This window comes from Phaseolus vulgaris, chromosome 3 (assembly GCF_000499845.2).
Source record: "Phaseolus vulgaris cultivar G19833 chromosome 3, P. vulgaris v2.0, whole genome shotgun sequence".
Lineage (NCBI taxonomy): Eukaryota > Viridiplantae > Streptophyta > Magnoliopsida > Fabales > Fabaceae > Phaseolus > Phaseolus vulgaris.
This window is the reverse complement of record NC_023757.2, coordinates 34,912,615-34,936,669: the sequence shown is the minus strand read 5'-3', so window position 1 is coordinate 34,936,669 and position 24,055 is coordinate 34,912,615. Positions and strand designations below refer to the sequence as shown.

At 34.9% G+C, this 24,055-nt stretch overlaps 1 protein-coding gene across 2 annotated transcripts; it reads left to right on the top strand.

Annotated features, from left to right (window-relative positions):
• Positions 1-233: 233 nt before the first annotated feature.
• Positions 234-17,329, top strand: LOC137807305 (alpha-mannosidase I MNS4). Of its 2 annotated transcripts, XM_068607894.1 has the most exons (16): positions 234-875; positions 982-1,074; positions 1,226-1,312; positions 2,130-2,220; positions 3,894-3,949; positions 4,232-4,304; positions 5,266-5,375; positions 7,645-7,695; positions 8,074-8,162; positions 8,294-8,375; positions 8,471-8,584; positions 9,484-9,563; positions 9,871-10,006; positions 10,602-10,672; positions 10,764-11,010; positions 16,632-17,329. In XM_068607894.1, exons 1-16 carry the CDS (start codon positions 642-644, stop codon positions 16,857-16,859), a joined length of 1,842 nt encoding a protein of 613 aa, XP_068463995.1. In that variant the 5' UTR covers positions 234-641; the 3' UTR covers positions 16,860-17,329. The 2 variants fall into 2 exon arrangements, with proteins under 2 accessions (XP_068463995.1, XP_068463996.1); XM_068607895.1 differs by lacking the exon at positions 4,232-4,304 and having other exon boundaries at positions 268-875; positions 5,266-5,358.
• The last annotated feature ends 6,726 nt before the right edge of the window (positions 17,330-24,055 follow it).

Genomic DNA, 24,055 nt, shown 5'->3' with positions numbered 1-24,055 from the left:
TTAAATTGATTATTTATATATTTTTAATTAATTGCCATAAATATAATAAATTTATATTATTTTAATATTATAAAAATAAAAATAGATGTATTTTTCCAACTAAAAATAATAAAATTATATTCTCTAATACAATAAAAATGTAAATATTTACGCGGGTGTTTAGCTAATAATAATATTTTTTACATTTTTTTTATCATGAAAGAAAAAAAGCTGAAGTTGTTTGTACCCTAATTGTCATAAAAATTACCAAAGATCACAAAACACATTGCATTCGGTTTTTATTTGTTAACATTTATGTTCTGACTGTTAATTTATCCTACAATAAAAGACTGTGAATTTGACCTGATTCAGTGGAAAAGTTTGATGTGAAGAAAAGGGGTGTTTATTGGTCTGTAATTGGTTGTGGAGGGTTTAGGATTAGATGAAACAAAGAGTAAGAAATTGAGTAGAAAAGGAGAGGGAGAAAGAGAAGGAACGGAGACTAAACAAAGAAGAATAGTTAGTAGTAAAGTAGTTAGGAAGTAAGTTGATAGATGTATCTGATGATGATGATAGAATTGAATTGATTGAAGTGCAGTTAGCTTAGCATAGCATAGCTTACGAGCGGTGGAGGGAGCGGCGGAGGAAGCGGTGGAGGAGAAATGAGAGGGACTCAGATCCGCTCAGTGTTGCTATTCTTATTATTGTTCTTAGCAGTTTATGTCTCTCTCGGCGACGGCATATCTCCGGAAGAGGCGAAAGAACTGCGAGAAGAGGCTCGTGAAATGTTTTATCATGCTTTTAATGGCTACATGGACAACGCTTTCCCCCTCGATGAATTGAGGCCCCTTTCATGTGCAGGAGAAGATACGCTCGGTGGCTATGCCTTAACATTGGTTCCTATTCCCATTCAATCGCTAATCAAATCTCTTATTCTCTTCCTTTTTTTATTTTATTCTAATTCTAATTCTAATTCTAATTCTAATGTATTCATGACATCAGATTGATTCCTTAGACACTTTGGCTTTACTTGGAGACCGCCAACGCTTCGCAACCTCCGTTGAATGGCTTGGTAAAAATCTTCGCTTTGATATAGTGAGTAGTCACCCCCATCCAATCAAAATCCAACAACTTTTATTTTTTATTTTTAGGCAAATGCTAACAGGTGCCATTGCCCTTAAGGAGAAAGCTTTCATATAATGTTTTTATTTGCTTATGATTTATTCTACTTTTGGTTGGGTTGCAGAATAAAACTGTTTCTGTGTTTGAGACTACTATTAGGGTTCTCGGAGGATTACTTTCCGCACATCTTATTGCCTCTGATTATGCTACGGTTAGTATTTCAATGTCAAATTTTGTACAATACACATGATTGCATTTAAAATTCATGCATATCTTATATTTTGTAAAATTTTAAAAGTGAATGGTGAGGACACTTTAGGTTGATGTTGTTGTCAGTCGGATGTTGTTGGTAGGAAACTTCTATAGAAGGATCAGATTGGATGAGGTTATCTATTTTATAAATGTTTGCTCTTCTGTTGTTCTCAACTGCTTTCATGATATTTATTTTGAAAAATAATTTTGGTTAGATGGTCTGGTGATTCTGACCCTGAGTAATTAGATTTTTTCTGCTTTCTTCTTGTGAAAGTAATTAGTTTTTCACCTATTAAATATTCATGGATTTTATTTTTTGGCTGTTTTTATCATAGAATTTTGGGAGCTTGAGCTAAAAGAAGTGTTATAAGTCAGGGTGTCTGGGGTTAGTGTTGGAGTCATAGGTGGTTTGGAGAAGAGCTGTAGTTTCTCTACTAAAGCGAGTAGATGAGATGGAAGGTATGCTGTATGCCTGCTGCTAGAGGTAAAGGGAGACAAAAGACTATACGGATAACCGTTGAGAGGTTCAAGAGGTCATTGGTTTGTTTATAGATATGATTCACCATTGAAAATATGTTTACAGATTTGATCCATGTGGCCTACTCCATTTAATGGGAAAAGGCTTGATTGCTGGTGCTGTAATATCTATGCATTCCCCGCATTCTGATTTGGCATCTCATGTCATGACTCATTTTTCCTACTAATTCATATTAGAATATATTTGTACATAGTGCTCTATAGTCATCAACAGTTATCTTCACACTTGTTGTCTGCAGGGCATGAGAGTTCCGTCATATGATAATCAGTTACTAAACTTAGCTGAAGATCTTGCCAGGAGATTGTTACCTGCATTTGATACCCCAACAGGTATTACTCAATCATACACAATTATGCTTGTCTTTTAGTCACTTTGCTCTCGTAATCATCTTTCTCAATCCAAAAAGGATTAAGTGGAACGTTTTTAGAATTCAGTATATTATCTTTTAAATTCTCACTTTTGATGGAGTTTTATACCACCACACCAGTATTATCAATTATGAATTACGGAAAATGGCGGAAAACCATTATACCATTGAGGGAATAGCGTTGCGGGCAATTAGTAGAAGTAGCTTAGAAGTTGAAATATATGGCATATATCAATTAGACATGCAACAAATTATGTTAAATGTAAATAAAAGTAGAATGCATAAAAATTGGGGTAATATTACCTTGGAAGTTCATTTGGATGGAGACTTGCCGGAGATAACAAGAGGATGACTGCTGCAACCATGACTTTGACACCTATAGCAGCTGCAATCGCAAAAAGTTGCAAACTTGCAGTTGTCCAAGGAATTCTGCAATTCAATTATTCTATAGTTCTGCTATTGCAGCTATTTAACAACACTGACATGCGTGGTAAGAATGATTTGTGGAGATAATACTGTGAGTTTATATGATGTTTAAATTACAAGGATTGAAGTTTGGCATGAATTTTTTGAAAGAGAAAATTTTAATCAGGGAAAAATCAGGCAAGTACAGTGAAGGTGTGTAAGTTATATTGCAAATTACAAAACATTTAAAAAAAAAAAAAGAGAACTAATAATTCACCAAGGCTCCTTATCTTTGCAGAAAGAAGAAATAGCCATGGGAAGAACATCAAATAGAAGCTCCAAGCATAATTCTATTCCATAACAGCAAATTTAATAAAACACCCTTAAATATCCATGCTTTCTGCTTCAACCAAGTGTACCAAATTTCATAAACTGCACATCGTATCAGGATTTTTTCTTCGTTGTTTCTAATATGACTTACATACCGACCTCCCTAGAAGGAAATAACTAGAAACTATTTTTTTTATTTTGTTCACCCACAACAGATCATTGGAAAGCCCTCATAATTCTTAAGACCAGATATAGCTTCAACAAACTAAAACATTGAACATTCACAAAAAAATGTTGCTATCCTTCTGCGAGAAGAGAGAGGCATCATTCAGTAAATTGAAGGTTGAGCTCTCATCTTATTCTTATCAACTCTAGTACCTGTAATGAGATCCTTATCTAGAAAGCATTTGACTTAGAATAAAAAAGGGACATCTTTTCACCTGCATATGCCATACCTGAAACCAAGATTTTCACTATCTGCAGTCACAGTGTGATGAAGTGCAGTGAAGAGGCAACCTAAATCACAATCCAAGCTATTTACTTATCTTGATGCAAAATTGCTCACTTTTAGCTTAGCTTGTTAGAGAATGTTGTTTTAGACCCCACCCCTATGTTTGGATAGAGGAAGGAATCAGGAAGGAAAGTTTTTCTTAAATTTATAAACTTATGTTCTTTGGTTGAAGAGGCAGAAGAGAGAAAAATGGACTTTAAGAAACAAATTTCAATTTTGTTTTCTACTTATTTCCTGTCATTCAAATTTCATTTTTTTTTTCTACTTATTTCCTGTCATTCAAATTTCAAAGTTGTATCCTCTCCCTTATTTCCCCCCCTCATTTGAACAAAGGGTAATAATAGTTCATCGTATGTTGACTTTCATGTGCTATGGTTTTTTTTTATCAGGAATTCCATTTGGATCTGTAAATTTGTTACATGGAGTTGATAAACATGAAAGTAAGGTAAAACAACCTTCTCCTATATACTTATTACTTTTAGAATATGTGGGTCTTCAACCTAGAACCGATCTGCTGCCTTAGCTGATAATTTCAAGTGATATATTAGAAACAAAATGGGCAAAAATTAGCTCAGAGGTGGTTTAGGATCTGTTGCTCCACTATTTTCTTTTTGAAAAACAGAGAATATGTCCTGAGTTCTGTTCTCTCATCTTGTTTTCTTTATCGGATGTCTTCAACCTATTTTTGAGTTTGTATTGTGTTAAAATTAGTACTTCTGTGCTTTAGATAACCTCAACAGCAGGTGGTGGGACCTTGACTCTTGAATTTGGTGTTCTAAGTCGTCTAACAAATGATCCTAGTAAGTTTACCATTTTCCTTTTGGTCTATTACATGATGCAAGGAGTGTGAGTTATTGTCATTGAGAAGATATATGAACTAAAGTTCTAAACAAATGAGAACTGAAGGACCAACCAAGTGCAATCTTGTATCCACTGTGAAAATAACTCTAAAAGTTATCAAAGATATTCACAAGTAAAAATATGATTAAAGTAAGGTCAGCAAATGACAGGATTGTATTGATGGCTTTTGTTTAGTGTTCTAATCTTATTTCTGCAGGTTTGCTGTATGTTTGCAGTTGCGTTTTCCTTTTGTTATAAAGAAAACAATGCGAGAGAATGGAACAACTATATTTTGTAGCACAAAATTTATTCCTACTCCTCTTTCTCTTTTGATAGGAAAAAAGTTATTACTACTCTTCTCTCTCTTCTGATAGCAAAACAATTATTTTCAAGCCATTTTGCTTTATTCCGTTCTAACTCATCCACGGAGCAAGCATATATGGTCCAGAAGTTGTATTTCATCTCTTCCTTCTTGTATTCTGGGGGCTGAATGGGGGAGAGTATTGTTAGTCATTTATATGGTAGATCATGTGGGAAATAATAACATGATTAAAGGGGTAGATGAGGGATTTTGGTTTGATGAACCTTGCTTTTGTAATAAAGAGGTTAGGAGGGAAGGGAAACTGTTAGAGGCAAGGATACAAGGGAGAGAAAGGGGTAAAGGCAGGCATTCACTTTTGTAGTTTTGGGTGTCTGTTGTCATAGGCAGAGAAGGCATCCATCTCTTGATATTTTCTTTTCTATTGCTGCATTTTGCTTCTTCATTTTCCAACTATGGTTTTACTATATGCTTTGAATTTTAGCCTTGTATTTTTTACTCTATCATCAATTTTTTCTAGTCTTCACTTTCTTGGGTAAGGTTTACATGCCAATATGGTCTTATTACTTATAATCCTATCTGTTTGTTTCTTTCACATGCAGTTTTTGAACAAGTCACCAAACATGCAGTACGTGGACTTTGGGCACGGCGTTCAAAGCTTAATCTGGTTGGTGCTCATATTAATGTTTTTACAGGTGAATGGACACAAAAGGTACAAAGTATAATTTATTTGTTGAAATATTCATATACAAATACATACTTACATATTTCTGTGTGTGTGTGTGTAATGACACTTTCTTATCTGTTGTGGCCTTGTTTCTTTTTTCAGAGAGCAATTTTTTAAAAATGATAGAGCCATGAAATACACAGAATGTGATGCTCTACTTTCTGTACCAATCATAGTGCCTATTATTTGTACTTGTGTTTTAGCTAAATGTGTACTACCCTGTAAAACACTTATACATGCTCTATTCCTCTGATCTAAATAAATAAAAAGGGACCCTAAGGCCAACCTAAAGCTATGTTAGTGATTTCTGTATAATTTTCTCTCTGTGTCATCCTGGTGTCAACTCTCAGGGGATGATGGGTAGTCAACTTTGAATTAAACCCTATTTCTTCAGCCTTCTACTAAAAGATATTGTAAATAAATTATTTTCTAGACTATGGATGCGCTTCCCATGCGTTGTGAGTTGATGGATTCTTTCTAAGGAGTTGAGGTTTGACTCAGGTAGAAGTGTGGTGCAACTTGGCTAGGTGACTCGTCAAGCATTGCCAAGCGTGATGAAGTCCACATAAGTTTGGTTTTAGCTGATTTTGTGTTGCTGTACCCCTGGCTTAATTAATTTGATGTTTTCCCTCATCCAAATTGTTTCCACTGTTTAGAGGAGTGTTACCATTCTGGATAGCTCAATTTTTTTTTATTTGGTAGTGTAAGACTGAAATAATTGAGACATGTAAGTGGGAGGATACTCAACGCTATATGTCTAGTATACAGTGATGATTAACATCAACTTGCCTATGACCAATCAATGTTAATCATCAGTGTTAGCATGTTAGACACATAGTCAATATCCTCCCATTTAGATGTCTCAATTGTTGACAAATTCTGTCACTGAACATTGTAATACAGTTACAGAATTGTGGTAGGGTTTGTAGTTTTGGTGTCGTAACAAACATGATTTAGAGAAAACATAAGCAGCCCGCTCCTTAGTCTTGACGTGACGAAGAAATAAGTCTTTTGTCAGAATTGTTTATGAACAAAATTTAGACCAGTTTTAATATGCTTTGTGGAGAGTTGCTTGATTGTCACACCACAATCAGTCTCAATATTCTTATCAAGTACTGACAAAATCATATCAACTCCCTTGTAGTGTGAGCAATAACTATGTCTTAGACTCTCACTCAATATAGCCACTGCACCTTGCTTCTTAATCCTTCTTAAAACCTAGTTACCCCCCATCAAGGATACAATAACTTGAAGAAGGCCTCCTATCTGGGTGATGTTGCAACAAACTATGTAACATAACATCATCCACTGAAGTTTATACATTCAGGGGAGTGTTAAGGATATAATGTAATTACAAGGGAAATGTTTTCATGGTTTAATGATTAGTTTCTTCTAGTGCGGTGAAAGAAGAGTATAGGAGTCATTATGTACTTTGAGTATAGTAATGGTTTAGCTTTGGCTTGTGTATTCTATTATTTAGAGCCATTGATGAGTGAACTTTCTCCTGCTATCTGGAACTAGAGGGGCCTTGATATGAAAAATTAATGATAAAGGTGAATGATAAATGCTCTAAACAGTATTTGTTTGTTTGAATTTTTTAGATATGTTAGGATCCTATAGATATTCATCAAATGCCTTCTGGGTTTCTCTCTTCTCAACTGTGTTATTATTTGTTAGAGGCAAACTACCTCAATATATTCAAGACATATATGGCTGAAATTCTTCTGTAATTAAGCAGAGTGATTATAAAATGAAGGTGTAAAAAAAATAGCTGACATTATTTCTCTTAAAACGGAGAAGAAATTGCAGCAAAAGGTAATAAGATTGTAAAATGTGCATAATATTAATGATTGTAGGATTCACGTTGAGCTTAAAAAAGGTTGCTATTGATGATGGTTGACTTTCCTCATGTTCTCAAGTCTTGATATTGTTATTTCTAATTTCTTTGGCAAGTAAATTACTTAATTTGCAGGGTTTGTGTTGCTTCTCAACTAGATATTGCCTTAATAAGTTATTGCAGCATTTGATTTGTATATGTTAAATAATTATTTATTGTTTCCTATCTTTAATTTGTATATGCGAAGAAGCTAAAAGTAGGAAAAATGTGAAATTAATGTTCTTTTACAGTTTATATATTTCACATTTGTGTCTCTTTGTCCCACTGGCCTTTCTCTGCCTAAACATAAGGACGCAGATTCTTCTAATTTTTGTGTATCCATCAACAGCTACTGCATTAATCTCTGTCTTTTTGCAGGATGCTGGAATAGGAACTAGTATTGACTCTTTCTATGAGTATCTGTTGAAGGTTAGTATCAGATAGTAAGTTGGAGTCACCATGGATCTATTTGTATTGAAAATTTAATTCCTAAGCTCCTATGATTAGGCATGAGAACAAGAGTTGATTTAATTTTCTTAGAATTTGGGCTTAGGACCTAATTCTATCATACAAAACCGGCATGTAAGATAAGAACTAAATTTTATAAGCTTTATTAAGTCGTATCGTTAGTCATGACTCATGAGACTAAATCGCCAATCTTGAGGCTACAAATAAGGCAACCAGGTGGATTAATTTTGTATGGAATTCCTTTTTTTTTTGTCATTTTCCCCTTTTGGGGCATTACTTTATTAGTTGATATACATCAAGTTCTCTGATTTCTTTTTCCGTGCAAATAATGACCTTCAGGCATATTTATTATTTGGAGATGAAGAGTACTTGTATATATTCCAAGAAGCTTATGCTGCTGCTATGCATTATCTTTACCATGACCCTTGGTAAAAGCTTTTGGCTATGTGTGCCACCCTGTAAATATATTTGACTACTATTTTTCTTTGAAATGCATCAGTATGTATTTTTTTTAAATGTATTTCAAGTTTGAAACTCAGATTTTTGTTTATGCTTCAAGGTATGTAGAAGTGAATATGGATTCTGCTGCTATTGTGTGGCCATTATTTAATAGCCTGCAGGCATTTTGGCCCGGTCTTCAGGTTTCCTTTTGCTTGTTTTTTATATATAATAGTGTTTTTACTCTGGATATAATAACATCATGGAGGGGCTAATTGAAAATGTGTATTTTTGCAAGGTTTTAGCTGGAGATATCAATCCTGCAATTCGCACCCATGCTGCCTTCTTGAGTGTCTGGAGAAGATATGGTTTTACCCCTGAGGGCTTTAATCTTGCTAGTCTCAGTGTTCAGGTATAAGTATTCCTAACACCTGGAGGCCATATAACTGTAAAAATGATGCTTAATTATAGCTTCAGCCTTCTTTCTATTAGTTGCATTTTTAGGGTAGAGTAATTGATGGTTTGTTGCACCCAAATTTAGTCCTCTTAAATGCCTTATATCTCAAAATCTCTATTCTTGTTATAAATCTCGTTAGAGAGACAATAGGAAAAAGTCTCCGTGGGGATATCCTCCAAATAGAAATGTCATGATGAAAAGGGAAATTAAAAATCAGAATACGACAATGCTGTCCATGCTGTGTAAGAAATTAGATGCTCTTCTTGGAAAAGCACAAACAGGGCTCTGAAGAAAAGCAATGAACTAAATTCTATCCACAAGTGTAAAGCCAATTCTTAGACAGCGTTAAGATGTCCCACATTGGCAAAGAACATGGTTGAAATACTTCTTTTAAGACTTGGATAATTTTCCTCCCCTCTGTTAGCTTTTAGGGTCAGTTGATTTTTGGTCAGGTATAAGAGCGTGTCCAGTCTTGATGCGTTAGCTTGTGAAGTTGAGTCACACTTTGTGCTCTAGTTGTCTAGTCCTAGGTGTAAGGTGTGTGCTTTAAGATGGCTTACACTGGCTAGGAATATGGGCATAACACCTTTTGCAAGATATAGGCAATTGTCCCCTTTGAGCTAGTATTGGAGTTGAGTTGGGCTAAAGTCCATATTTAAACTGCAACTTGTAAAGCATTTGAAATGAATCATAAAGAACTTATATGTAACAAGACACACCCTTTGATTATCAGGAGGCATGAAATAATTGTTCCATGGGAATATAGAATACTTACTATGATCTTTTTTGGTAACCATTTAGTTGATCATCCCTAATATGAACTTTATATATGTATTTTTCTCGCATTATATCAGCATGGGCAAAAGAGTTACCCGTTGCGGCCAGAGCTAATTGAGAGCACGTATTGGCTATACAAAGCTACCAGAGATCCTAGGTTTGCTTATACATTCCTTTAAATTGTGTCATGATTGTAAAATTTGGCTCCTCATTTCTGATTTGGTAATATTATTTTACAGCTATATATAGCCCTGTTTTCTCTCTCTAAAGATCTTCTTTGTTGCTTACTTCTAAATTCTAATACTTTTTCCTCCCTTTTCTTTGAAAAGAAATAGGAAATTGGGATTACTTTTCTTGTCAAACTTCTGTGAATCTTTTGCTGATAGTTTTGATGTAAGTTTTATTAGCAACTTTGGCTGACAATTTAACAAAAAACTTGATTCTTTGTCGGTGTTTCTTTGTAGATATCTTGATGCTGGGAGGGACATGATTGCTAGTTTGCAGTATGGAACACGATGCCCTTGTGGATACTGTCACATTTCAGATGTTGAGCAACACAAACAAGAAGATCACATGGAGAGCTTCTTCCTAGCTGAGACAGTAAGAATAAATTCATGACATATTTTGAGAACACAAGCCCTAAACCTTAACAAAAGAACACAATCTCGTCAGTTGTATTTTATTGAAGTCTGTTGTAATGTGTAACTATGTATAGAATATTTCCTTATTATTAGGATAATGTTTTCCTAAATTCCCTTACATATTACTATGTATTCGTTTGAAGCCCAAAATCTATTGGTTTGCATTCTTTATTTATTTTTGTTGTGTGTGTGTATATATATACATCTGTTGTAAATAATCAGAAAGTTAGATTGATTTTTATTTAGGGCTCCAAGCAGTCTCTATAATAAGATCGACAATTGTATGGGATATATGATTTTGGATGAGGCTCTTATATTATGTCAAGGACCATGTTTCTTGGAAGCTTAAGCTGTCAAGTGGAAGTCTGGGAATGGGTTTTATGTCTATCAATTTCATTTTGTTCAGTTTATGCTTTTCTTTCTTTTATCAACTATGCCTCTTCCAACCATTAACATTTCTTTTCTTGCCTTTCATATTTTGTCTTCTCCCCCCCGCCCCCCTTATCTATTATTTTTAAAGAAAATTGGTGCTAACTAACATATACTACAATTAGGTCAAGTATCTGTGGCTGCTGTTTGATTTGGCTGTGGGTCCTGATAACCTTGTGGAAAAAGGGCCATACAAGTGAGTGTGAGCTTATGCATTTACAATTTAGTGGCTGAATTTTTTTCTACAATAAAATTAAGGTACCTGTTTCCACATTTTTCTGAGACAGGTACATATTCAGCACTGAAGGTCATTTACTGCCTGCTACTCCTCAAATCTCCCTAGTGAGGGAACATTGTTTATACTATGGGGCTTATTGTAGAAGTGGTGATTTGAGACAAACTTACTTTGTGCCAAAGTCTGACAAAGATAAGAAAGAATCCAATGATACTATATTTTATGATAGTTGGACTAAAGATACATATTCTTCAGACTACACTACTTTCGAGCCAAGTGCCGTTTCAGGTTCAATTAAGGTATTTGGTAGTCTTTACCTCTACCACTCTTGGGCTTCTTTCTCTCCTTTTAAAGTATGCATATTACTTGTGCCAAATATTACACTTACACCTTCTATTTCCGTCCTCATTCATGTTGCTATAAAGGTGCTGTAGGGATATCGTGTGCGGAAGCGTGATAATTTCAACCAAAGATTATGAGAAATTAAAGTAACAAAGAAAATGAGAATGATACCAGAAATTTTTAGGTGGAAAACCCCTTTGAATAGAGGTAAAGACCACCGGCAAGAGAGCCAAAACTTCCACTATAATGGTACTGGAAGTACAATGAATTCCTCTCAGGCTAATAGATAAATAGCTCCAAAACAAATTCTCTCTATACACTTACACCCAAGAGAAGAAATAGAGAGTATAGGAAAAGAGAGAGGAAACAAGTGTATGTGGCTGTTTATTGTGTGTTTTACATTGCTAGAAGGAAGGCACTATATATAGTGGTTCTAGGAGATAACAATAATAAAAACACTTAATGGTAAATAACCTCCCTTTAATAAAAACACTTAATAAAAACACTTGGTCCTTGAGTGATACTTGTTGTTCCTGGTTAAGTGGACAACACTCTGACTATCACAAAATATAACAAGAACATCTTGTTGAAGACCAAGTTCACTTACCAAGCCTCGAAGCCATATAGCCTCTTTCATACCTTCTGTAGCAGCGATATATTCTGCTTCAGTGGTGGACAAAGCCGCAATGGCTTGAAGTGAAGAATACCAACTGATAGCAGACCCATATAGGGTAAAAATATAGGCTGAAAGTGACCTCCGATATAAATCACCACCATAGTGAGCATCAACATAACCAACTGCTCCTCCGGGATCGGCTCTATGTTGATCAAATATCAAACCAAGATCTGGAGAACCTTTCAGATAACGAAGTATCCATTTAACGGCTTCCCAGTGTGCCTTGCCTGGATTATGCATGAACCTGCTGACAATGCTAACAACATAAGCTAAATCAGGCCTAGTACATACCATAACATAAATGAGACTTCCAATTGCATTTGAATACGGGACATATGACATGCGCCTTTTGTCCTCGTCTGATTTTGGACACTGATCTGATGACAACTTGAAGTGGGCGGCAATTGGAGTATTAACAGCTTTGCAATCTCGCATTCCAAATTTATCAAGCATCTTAAGAACATACTTCTTTTGTGATAGAAAAAGTTTTCCAGCTTGACGATCTCTGTTGATCTCCATTCCTAAAATTTTCTCGGCAGGACCTAAGTCCTTCATATCAAATTCACTACTAAGCTGGGCCTTTAACTTGTTAACTAAAGATTTATCTCTTGCGGCAATCAACATATAACAACAAGTATATAAATGACCCATCGGATGTTTTTTGAAAATAGACACAATTATCATAGCTACTTCTGGAGTAGCCATGTCCAACCATGAAAGAATCAAACCTCTTATAGCATTGTCTTGGTGATTGCTTCAAGTCGTAGAGAGATTTCTTTAAACGACATACATGGTTCTCCTTTCCAGGAACAACTAACCCCTCAGGCTGCTGGATGTAAATCTCTTCCTCAAGATTACCATGAAGAAAAACAGTTTTCACATCTAACTGTTCCAGCTCCAAATCATAGAATAAAACTAAAGCAAGTAATATACGTATTGAAGTATGACGAACAACTGGAGAAAATACTTCATTAAAGTCAATACCTTTCTCTTGATCAAAACCTCTTACAACAAATCTTGCTTTATTCCTTGTACTCTCAACACCAGAAATCCCTTCTTTTCTCTTAAAGATCCACTTGCAACTAATGACTTGTTTTCCTTCTGGTAACTTCACCAATTCTCATGTTTCGTTTTTTAGAAGACTCTCAACTTCTTCTTGCATAGCAGCAATCCACTTTGTTGAGTCATCACTAGAGATAGCTTCAGAGTAATTCTTGGGTTCACCTTCTTCACCCATCTCTTGTGCAATAGTTAAAGCATAAGCAATATTGGCAGATTCTGCAATTAATCTTTGAGTCGGTTTTTTTGGTCTCTGTTGTGGAAGTTCTTGAGCCATAGGCCACGGTTGTGGTAACCCTCGTCGTTGAGGTGGACATTGCTCATGTGGAGTCACATGTTCATTTGTACCATCAATAACAGTGACTTGATCATCTTGTGTACTAGAGGAATTGGGAACGTTTTCCTCATGAGCGGGTGTTTTAATCTCAAACTCTACCTTCTCTCGAGCATCTTCCTGGTCACTTGTATCAATTGAGGAAATGACAGTATCTTTTACAGAAGAGAGCATAATATTTTCATTAAAGGTCACATTCTGACTGTGAATTACTTTGTGAGATTTTGGGTCATATAAACGATAGCCTTTAACCCCTGAGCCATAACCCAAGAAAATGCACTTCTTAGCACGAGGTTATAATTTTCCCTCGTTTACATGAGAATAAGCAGGACAACCAAATATTAAGTTTAGAATAATCAACAAGGTTACCTGACCAAACTTCTTCTGGAATGTTGCAATCAGTTGATCTGTTAGGAGAGCGATTTATCAGATAACATGCTGTTGAAGCCGCTTCAGCCCAAAAAGATTTGCTCAAACCAGAATGAGAGAGCATGCAATGAACTCTCTCTAGGATAGTTCTATTCATTCTTTCTGCAACCCCGTTCTGTTGTGGAGTACTTGGGATGGTGAGGTGTCTGGAAATGCCTTCTTTCTTGCAGAAATCATTGAATTCATTCGAACAGAACTCAAGGCCATTGTCTGTCCTTAGCCTTTTTATCTTCTTTCCAGTCTGATTTTCAATCAATAATTTTCACTCTTTAAAAGTGGAAAATGTTTCATTCTTATGTTTGAGAAAATACACCCAAGTTTTCGTGAGAAATCATCAATAATTGTCATCATATAACGACATTTACCTCTGGAGGAAACTTTTGACGGACCCCAAAGATTCGAATGAATATAATTCAAAGTACCTTTTGTTCTGTGTATGGCTTTAGAAAAACTAACCTTATTCTGCTTACCAAAAATGCAATGTTCGCAGAAATCAACCTTTCCAGTACAGTGGTTACCAAGGTGACCCTTCTTTTTGAGGATTAGAATTCCCTTCTCACTCATGTGGCCTAATCTCATATGCCACAACTTGGTGTTATCTTTGTTGGGTGAGGCAACAGCTGCAGAACCTGTAACTGTTGAACCCTGCAGCACATACAAACTATCTCATCGAATTGTCTTTAGTAACACAAGAGCTCCTTTAGACACTTTTAAAACTCCACCTTCAGCTGAGTATCTACACCCATGAGATTCAAGGGTGCCTAAGGAAATGAGATTCTGTTTCAACTCAGGGACATATCTGACACCTGTTAAAGTTCTAACAATTCCATCATGTGTTTTGATTTTGATCGTTCCTTCACCAACAACTTTGCATTGAGCATCGTTTCCCATCAAAACAAGACCATTATAAACTGGTTCATATGTGGTAAACTAGTCTCTATTGTGAGACATGTGAAAAGTACAACCAGAATCAATAATCCATTCATTTTTAGACCTTTGTTCAGTGTTGGAAGCTACAAAACAATCCCCATCAGATTCAGTTTCAACAATACTGGCTTCGACATATTTTTCTGGTTGTTTACCATTTCCCTTATCTTCTCTATCTTGCTTATTTTTCAATTTAGAACTTTCAGAGATCTCGTGTCCCTTTTTCTTGCAATAAAGGCAATATTTGGAGTTCTTGCCTCTAGATTTTGACCTAGATTTATACTTACTGTTCCTACCTTTCTCTTGGTTTCTCCCTCTAACTACTAATCCTTCACCAGAACTTTCAGAATGAATTTGAGTATCAAATTTTTCTTTGGCTAGTAAATTAGTCTTGACATCATCAAAGCTTAAGGTAAGACAATTACCGTATAACATAATTTCTTTGAATTGTCGATGCGAGGGTGGTAGAGAAACAATAAGTAGAACGACTTTATCCTCATCATCAATTTTAACATCCAAATTTTCCAAATCAATTATGATGGAATTAAATTCATCAAGGTGATATTGGATGGGAGTACCTTCGGACATTCGGAGTGTAAAGAGTCGCTCCTTTAACCGAAGTTTGTTTGCAAGACTTTTGGTCATGTATAGAGACTCCAATTTACTCCATATGCCTGCTGTAGTTTTCTCGTTGATGACCTCACGACACCTCATGGGACAAGCATAACTGGATTGCAGACAATGCCTTTTCATCCATCTCATCCCACTGCTCCTCCGTCATAGTGGTTGGCCTCGTCATTTTACCTGCCAGAACTTTCTTTAAACCATTCTGGGTGAGAACAACTAGCATCTGGACTCGCCAGATAGCAAAGCTGATTTTACCATCAAATCCTGGTTGAATTATCGAAAAGCTCTGATGCCAATTTGTAGGGATATCGTGAGCGGAAGCGTGATAATTTCAACCAAAGATTATGAGAAATTAAAGTAACAAAGAAAATGAGAATGATACCAGAAATTTTTAGGTGGAAAACCCCTTTGAATAGAGGTAAAAAATCACCGACGAGAAAGCCAAAACTTCCACTATAATGGTATTGGAGTACAATGAATTCCTCTTAGACTAATAGATAAATAGCCCCAAAACAAATTCTCTCTATATGGGTTAAACACTTACACCCAAGAGAAGAAATAGAGAGTATAGGAAAAGAGAGAGGAAACAAGTGTATGTTGCTATTTGTTGTGTGTTTTACATTGCTAGAAGGAAGCCACTATATATATAGTGGTTCTAGGAGACAACAATAATAAAAACACTTAATGGTAAATAACCTCTCTTTAATAACAATTAATTGTGAGCGGTAAGTAACTTTCCAATAATTTCAATTAATTGTCAACGGTAAGTAACCTCCCATTTATGCCAAGATAACGGTAAAGGTGAGTCATAACCCACAGGTGCAATGGATAAATTTCTTAATGCTTGTTTCATTTAAAACAAAAGTTTAGAAATCAAGTTATTTTGTTAGGATTTGAGGTTCACTGCATATTTTCTATTTCTTATTCTGCATCTTAGAAGAAAAAAAGGAGATGTAGTGTTTCAGTATTTGTTATCCATTCTCTCTTCAACGTTCAAACTTTGATTAAAATTGTGAAACATCACTATGGCCACTGTGTTATGTTTGACAACTCTGGCTTACGTTGGGCTGGGAATTTTCTACAACTTGTATATTGTATTTAGGTGCTCACAGCAGCGAATCAAATAAAACAAGTAGTTTATTTTGTCTGATAACATTATGACCTGATCAGACTTTTTTGGTTGCTGTATTACCGTCCCATTCATTTTGGTCTATAGCCATGATGCCATACTCCATGTAACCTGATGCAAAATGGAATGAAATATGAAATTTCAGTATTGTCTCTAACATTTTGCTTACTTTGTTCGTTGCCCCATTGCCAGCCATATCGTGTATAATGCCCCTCTAGCATGTTTGAACCCACAAGTAAATGCCAGTGGATAATGAAATTACGGATACATCCAAGAATAAGTAGCAAATAGTTCTAGTGTATTTGTGTTCTCTTGTATTGTGGGATTTTTTAATTTATTTTGCAATTCAATTTGGAATAATTCTTTCATGTTGAGTATTTTTGTTATATTTCTGCAGGGTTTCTGCCCAGGATTAAATCATGGACAGAAGTTTGGTTTATTATATGCACATTCAACTGATGAACGTCAGGATTATGAGACCAACCAAGTTCAACAGAAGGAATCAACAACCGTGGAAAGCCATTCAGTATTGGTTCTACGTGGCCAGAGTTCTGACCATTTGGTACCAGAATATGGCAGTGACCGTAATGATGGTCAGACACATGAATCAGACGGTACCCCTTAAAGTGAGGGGGACTTCTAGTAGAAGCCAAGTTGCTGATCCCAGCAAGGTAGGAATTACAGTATCTCAGTTAAGCAAGAGGATTGGCGAGGAAGGAAATTATAATTTCAACTTCAAAGGGTTTTACTTCTCGAAGTTGTGCAGGCTCAGCCACCTGAAATTTAAATTCGAGTTTTGTTAAGTGTCCATAATTGAGAAAGCATGCATTTGATAACTTTGGCAGCTGTTGTTAGATTGAGCATGGAGCTGAAAGTGTTAAATTATGGATGAACTGACCCGTTAGTTCTAATGTTGTGCTATTGGAGGCAAAGCCATTACCATGCCTTTGATTGGGCACGTGTAAACGAATGTAATATCATTATTTTTGTTGTATAATTTTTCCTGAGGCTCATGTAAACCTATTGTCAGAGGTCTAATCAGTGTACATGAGATAGGTCTTAGATTGCAATTTCAATTGCTCAAAATTCCAATCATCCGTTACATTAGAATACATATTATAAGTAATATATATATATATATATATAATATAATATAATATAATATAAATAATTTTTTTACTTATTTTTAAAAATATTTAATAAGCTTTTTATAGTTTAAAACTAGTTTATTTTTTGTAAACTAACTTCATTTGAATGGATATTATACATTTAAAATATAAACAATTGTTGACTGTAAGATTATCATATATTTTTACAAGTGCTTATCTAAATTTTGTGGCCGTGATCATTAAAATAATATATGATTGAATGCTTAAATTTGATAAAAATATATCTTATAACAATTATTTAGTAAATTAAGTGTTTAATATTTAGTTTTAAAATGATGTGTCCGAATGGACCCAAGATTTCTATCGCAGCCTTTTTTAAAGGAATGAAAAAGAATATATAATTACTTTCCTTCCTAAAATAAACTATTTTGTAAAAAATATTATGTAATTAATAATTATACAAATATCTCTAGATTTCCAACTTAGGATTTGTTAGTTTAACAATGGTACAAAGTATTTATTCCCTCCGCATTGTCTCGTGAATATTTTACTTTTGTGGCAATACATTTTTAAAAATATTCTTAAAATCGGACCGTTTATTAAATCGATTAAGAAACTTGCTTATTGAACTGATATTAATAAAATTATTTTAATAATTAACAATACACTGAATAATTTTTAAAATATATAATGTCATAATTTTGTAATATTAAAACTAAAATAAAATATAATTTTAAATATTCTTTACATTTTAAATACATATAAAATTGAAATAAGAAATGTATAGTATTTAAACTAAAATTTCAATAATATATAAATATTTATTTTTATCATAATAAATTTATATGTCGAACAATAAAAATATTAATATACTTTAAGAAAAATAATTAGAATTAGAATTAATAATTATTTTTGTTGGACGGAATTTTTTGACCACTTGTTTCCACCGATTTGATAACAATTTTGTGTATCACCAATTTTTCACCTTAAATAAATAAGACATTAGTTGATTTTGATTGTAGTCCGTTTTAATGAACATTTTCTAAGTCAAAATATAGACAATTGCTTTCTGTACCCAATCAATTTTTACTGGCACCCAACGAAAATTTTTAAAATTCAATTATGCCCTTTTCACACATTTGCTTATGGATGCCAATATCTGGAAGTGATTTTTATACATTCTGGATTTCGAATCTGGAAGCCCATTTTCATATTTCATTTATGCTTCTTGATGGTCATATCCGAAAGTGAGTTATGAGTTCTGAATTTTCATATTCGGAATGGTGTGTTGTAAATGGTATTGAGGATTGAGATTCAGAATTCATTTATGTTTGCTTACGGATCTTGACATCCGAAAGGTCATTTATGTTGTCCAGATAAGCTTTCAGATGGTGAAATCCAGAATCGGAAGTGACATATTAGTTCCAGATTTGTATATCCGGAACTTTGTAATTTGACTTACGAATATGAATATCCAGAAGAAATTTTTTTTAAATCATTAAGGACAAAATGGACATTTCACGTCAATGTGTTAGGTGCAAATCTGAATTGCTATTGTGCAGGGAGAATCAACCCAAAATATTTTTCTAGGTATAAAATAGGCTATTTGGTCCCATCCAGTCCAGTTCATCACAAGTTACTTAATTGGGACTGCTTCTTCCTGCACCTCCATGACTTCTTTAACCACCCCCATAAACTTTTAAAATACCGAAATCACCCTTCAGTAAAAAAGATAAAAATAGAAGTTTTGTTTTACATTTTGTTGCTGAGTGAAAAAAAAGGTGTTTGGTGCTTGATGTTGTTGTGGTAGTGGTGGCAGTGCTCCTTGTGGTGGTGCGTTGTGGTGGTAGTGGTGGTGCGTTGTGGTGGTAGTGGTGGTGGCGACAGTGTTGCTGTGGTGATGTTGTTCACGGTTGGATCGTTATTCTCAGGTAAGTTCTTCATTCAAGCTGGTGCCTTAAATACTTATTTCAGGATTAGTTAATCTGCTGGATCAACGAATCACACAATTCGTAACGATTTATGCGAAGTAATCATGTTACGGATTACATAATACAAAATTCAGTTTTGAATCCGGAATAACATTCTGGATTACTCAATTCATAATAGAACATTATGTTTCGCATTATTGTAATATGGAATGTTTTTCCAATATGAAAATAAGTTCCATATTATATAATCTGGAAGAGAAGCACAAAACTAAAATGTTCTGGATTAGGTAATCTGTACGTACACTGAATCTGGAACAAACCAAACTCACACTTCTGGATTGTGTAATTTGGTACTAAATGAACTATGGATTACACAATCCGAAAGTCATTTTAGAACTTCAAATATGTCTTACGGATTACATAATTCATAATTATTTTGCTGTTAAAATTTGACTTACGGATTACGCAATTGAAAAGTCATTTTTAAGTTGGCAAATGCTTTACGAATTACCCTATCTGGAAGGTATTTTTGTAGTTATTAAATGAGTTATGGATTACACAATCCATTAGGAATATTGAATGCTGTTTTTATTTTGCATACTTGTGTAAATTAATGAAAATTAGAATAAAATGGAAATTTATGTTTTATGAATGAAGGTCTTAGTATGGACATGAAGGTTGGATTGATTACAAAAAGATCTGATGAAGTAGAAACGATATGTAGTATGGAAGAATTAATGAATTATGTGCATTAACATGAATTGGTTGAAGAGGACTATAGTACCCATTTTACAATAGATGAGGTGTTTCCTTCGTGAGAAGACTTACTTGAATGAGTTCATAGGTTCGTTATGGACTTGGTTTTGTTATTGTCATTATTAGGTCTGACATAGCAAATAGAAAGAAAGGGAGAAAGACATATGTCTTGTTAGGCTGTGAAAGAGGGGGGGGGGGTAGTTACAGAAAGTACAAGGATAGTTTGGAGGTTAGTGTAACTGGTACTCGAAAATGCCAATGTCCCTTTAAATTGCGAGGTAAACCCATTAGAAAGGGTCAAGGTTGGGTACTTAAACTAATATGTGGTACTCATAATCATGACTTGTATGATATATTTGTTGGTCATCCATATGCAGGCAAATTAAAAGTGAATGAACATTTCATGCTTGTTGATATGACTAAAAGCATGGTTAAGCTGGGTAACATACTACGTACTTTGAAGGAGAATAATGAGGTTAATATGAAAATAATAAAGCAAGTATACAATGAAAGATACTCGTACAAGAGATCAGTTAGATGACCAAGGATTGAATTACAACAGTTAATGATGTTGTTAGACCGTGACAACTATCTTCACTGGAGTACGTGTCATCAGTCTTATAACATTGTTAGTGATATTTTTTGGACTCATCTTGATGTTGTGAAACTTTTGAATGCATTTAACATTGTATTCTTGATGGATACGACTTTCAAAACAAACAAATATCGAGTGCCTTTGCTTGAGATTGTTGGTGTGACTTGTATAGATTTGTCCTTTTCTGCTGGTTTTGTGTTCTTATCTAGCGAGAAAGAAAAAAACTTCATATGGGAACTACACAAATTTAGAGGGTCACTTTTGACATCGCATGTGGGGCCTAAAGTCATTGTTTGTGACAAAGATCTTGCTTTAATGAATGCCATCAATATTGTGTTTTCTAAAGCAACAAATCTTCTTTGTCGGTTTCACATCAATAAGAATGTTAAAGCAAAGTGTAAAACGTTGGTAGATTCTGTTGAGGCTTGACAAGTATTGATGGATTTATGGAGGACTATAATTGACTGTATAAAGATGGCTAAATTTGTTGGGTTTGTTAAAATTTTTGAAACTATTTATTGACCATGACCATTACTTGTTGAATATGTGAAGAACACATGGATTATTTTGCACAAAGAAAAGTTTGTAAAGTGTTGGACAAATTCGTTAATGCATTTGGGAAATATAACATCAAACAGGTATATCAAAATATGCCTTTACTTTGTTTAGAATGTGTATAACGTCTAATTGTTTTATGTTTTATACTTATACATGGTTGAATAAGCTCATTGGTCTTTGAAACGAATATTATAAAATATCACGGGAGACCTATGCTCGTGTTGGAATGCTATCAAACATGTTATTATACTTCAACATAACGAAATCAATGCATCCTTTCAAATGAGTCTAAATGTCATAGGACACACATTCAATGTGCATTTGTATAAAATGTTGGTTGGCTTTGTATTTAAACATGCTTTGATTCTCATTGCTAAAGAGTTTGATCGAGTCAATGATGTGGGGCTTGATAGTGAACGTTGTGGATATGTACTTAGACTGACCCACAGATTACCATGTGCTTGTCAGTTAGCCAGATAGGCTATGGGTGCATCCCACTTAATGAAGTTCATGTTATGTGGACGAGACTGAGTTTTTCAAATTTATCTGAATGTGATTCATCATCTGAGTTGTCAATTCAACAAGAATGGGATGTCATTCTATCCCGATTCAAACAGGTTAATATTTGTGGTAAAGTGACAATTAAAAACAAGTGCGTGAAATTGCCTATCTGGACATGACAACATTATGTGCACCACTTAATGCAGTTAAGACAAAAGGGTCCCAAAAGATTCAATCAAACAAATTTTAAGACCCCTAAGGGAAAGGTTAAGGTGACGACCAACACCAATGCAATTCCCATGCTTGATCAATTTCATCCGAAATGTCACTATTATATTTTGGATGTCATAGATGTCAAAGCTGATGAACATTGTGGGTTTCGTGCTATTGCCTCATTGCTGGGGATGGGTGAAGAGTCATGGCCACTCGTCACAATGGATTTATTCAAAGAAATATCTCAGTGGCGTGAAGAATATGCGACATTGTTAGGTGGTCATCAACAAGTAGAAGATAACAAGAGGTCCCTACTAGTGGATGAGTTGTTAGTGGTAAGTGAATATTCATAAGAGTCATGTGCATTGATTAATTGAACTTGTATGCTATCTAATTTCATTATTGTATTTTGCAAGCTAGTGTTGAGAAATGGATGACAATACCGAATATGGGATACTTAATAGCAAGCAGATACAATATTATCTTAGTCTATTTGTCATTGAAACAAAATATTACCATTTTCCCATTGTGTACTACCACTACCGATGCTAGTCTACACCGATTACTATGTATTGGCCATGTGTATGATTCACACTTTGTGCAGGTAAGGTTATTACTCAACACATTACTTATATTCCTTTGTTTGCTAATTTCCATTTGTAGTGCAGGTAAAAATGCTTGATGATTGTCCCATACCTACCGTTGACATTTTATGGTGTACACACATTGTTACCCAGAGGCAAGGTTATGGTCATCATATTACATTAGTCGGATGCAATCTTTTACCCAATTAATCAGTATTAGTCCGACATATGTGAATCTTGGAGACAATTGATGTAAACATAATTTATTATGTGGGGTTCCGATTCATAATTTATTCGCGTTTATGTCAGATAAAAATAAAATAACAAACACTACAACATACATTAATTAAACCAAATTGTACACATACAAAGTTACTATTATTACATTCATGTAATAAAAAAAATATCAACGGTGTCCACGAATATTACGTGATCGTCTAGTGTACACTGCCCCGTCATCTGTTACACTCCGGGCTAACTGCAATGCTACCTTCGTACTCTCATATGCATCAGTGCCTTCAGTGACCTGACGACAATCTATCACGCGTTAGAGGATATTGATAATGCGCCTTAATATACCCTGCACCAACTTCAAAATAAATTAAACTTGTCAAATATATTATTTAATCACATAACAATAAAAATTCTTACCGAATGTGCACACTCATCTTGAGACGAGGGACCTGCCTGCTCAACATTTAGACTACGAGGACGACGACGTGGTACAACACTGGGTCAATTTCCAAGCTCACCTCTGCGAATGTATGGGTGTGACCCCGTTCTAAACCAAGACATGTACTCAGGAACACATGCATATGAACTAGAAGCAACTATCAAACCTGTCACTAAGTGGTGATCAAATTGTAACCACTTTTGATCAATGACATGTGCACCAGGACCCTCAACCGATTTCGGTGATGGTGGAATGCTTTGCTTTGAGCCAAATTAGCGCAACACACACTCGGGCATATGTCTCTGTGATAAGCTGCCCAATCGCAGGTGATTCGAGAATAAATAAATTGTCTCAAATTGCCTGCTCAGTCTGTGGTCCTCATACGGAGTCCAGATGACGTTATCGTGTGTGAGTCTATCCAGCTGCACCCGCACATCACCAACAACACAAATCTGATGGGCAACAATGTATCATGCTGCTTGCGGGTGTACCTCATCATATAAGGGATTAATATCCTTCTTCCCATGCTCGAGAAGTGCTCATAAATTCATGCTTGCGTAATTCGATCATTTTAATTATAAAACATTTGATACAAAACACTATGGAATGTAACACGTGATTGCTAATTATTTATATAGTTTCATACTTGAACCACTATTGCATAACTGCTCAACTACTTCATGTTAAAGTAACATGCATCCCCCAACTGCTCATATAGGTGTGTAAGTGTTGTTGCTCCTCATGCGTATCCATGACACATATGTAGATTGTTGAATAACAACAAGTACGAAACATATACAAATGTGACACTTTTATTTACATAAATAGTGCATCCAACCAGATGCAATAAGTAAGCTCTGGCAACACATCCCAAGCCTCTTGAGCGGAACATCCCTCGTAT

Bases quoted from the DNA above. Each gene is read 5' to 3' on its own strand.
- LOC137807305 (XM_068607894.1), top strand. From the start codon at position 642: ATGAGAGGGACTCAGATCCGCTCAGTGTTGCTATTCTTATTATTGTTC. The intron at 2,221-3,893 runs GTATTACTCAAT...TTTTTTTATCAG, and splicing joins TGCATTTGATACCCCAACAG to GAATTCCATTTGGATCTGTA. The intron at 11,011-16,631 runs GTATTTGGTAGT...ATATTTCTGCAG, and splicing joins CCGTTTCAGGTTCAATTAAG to GGTTTCTGCCCAGGATTAAA.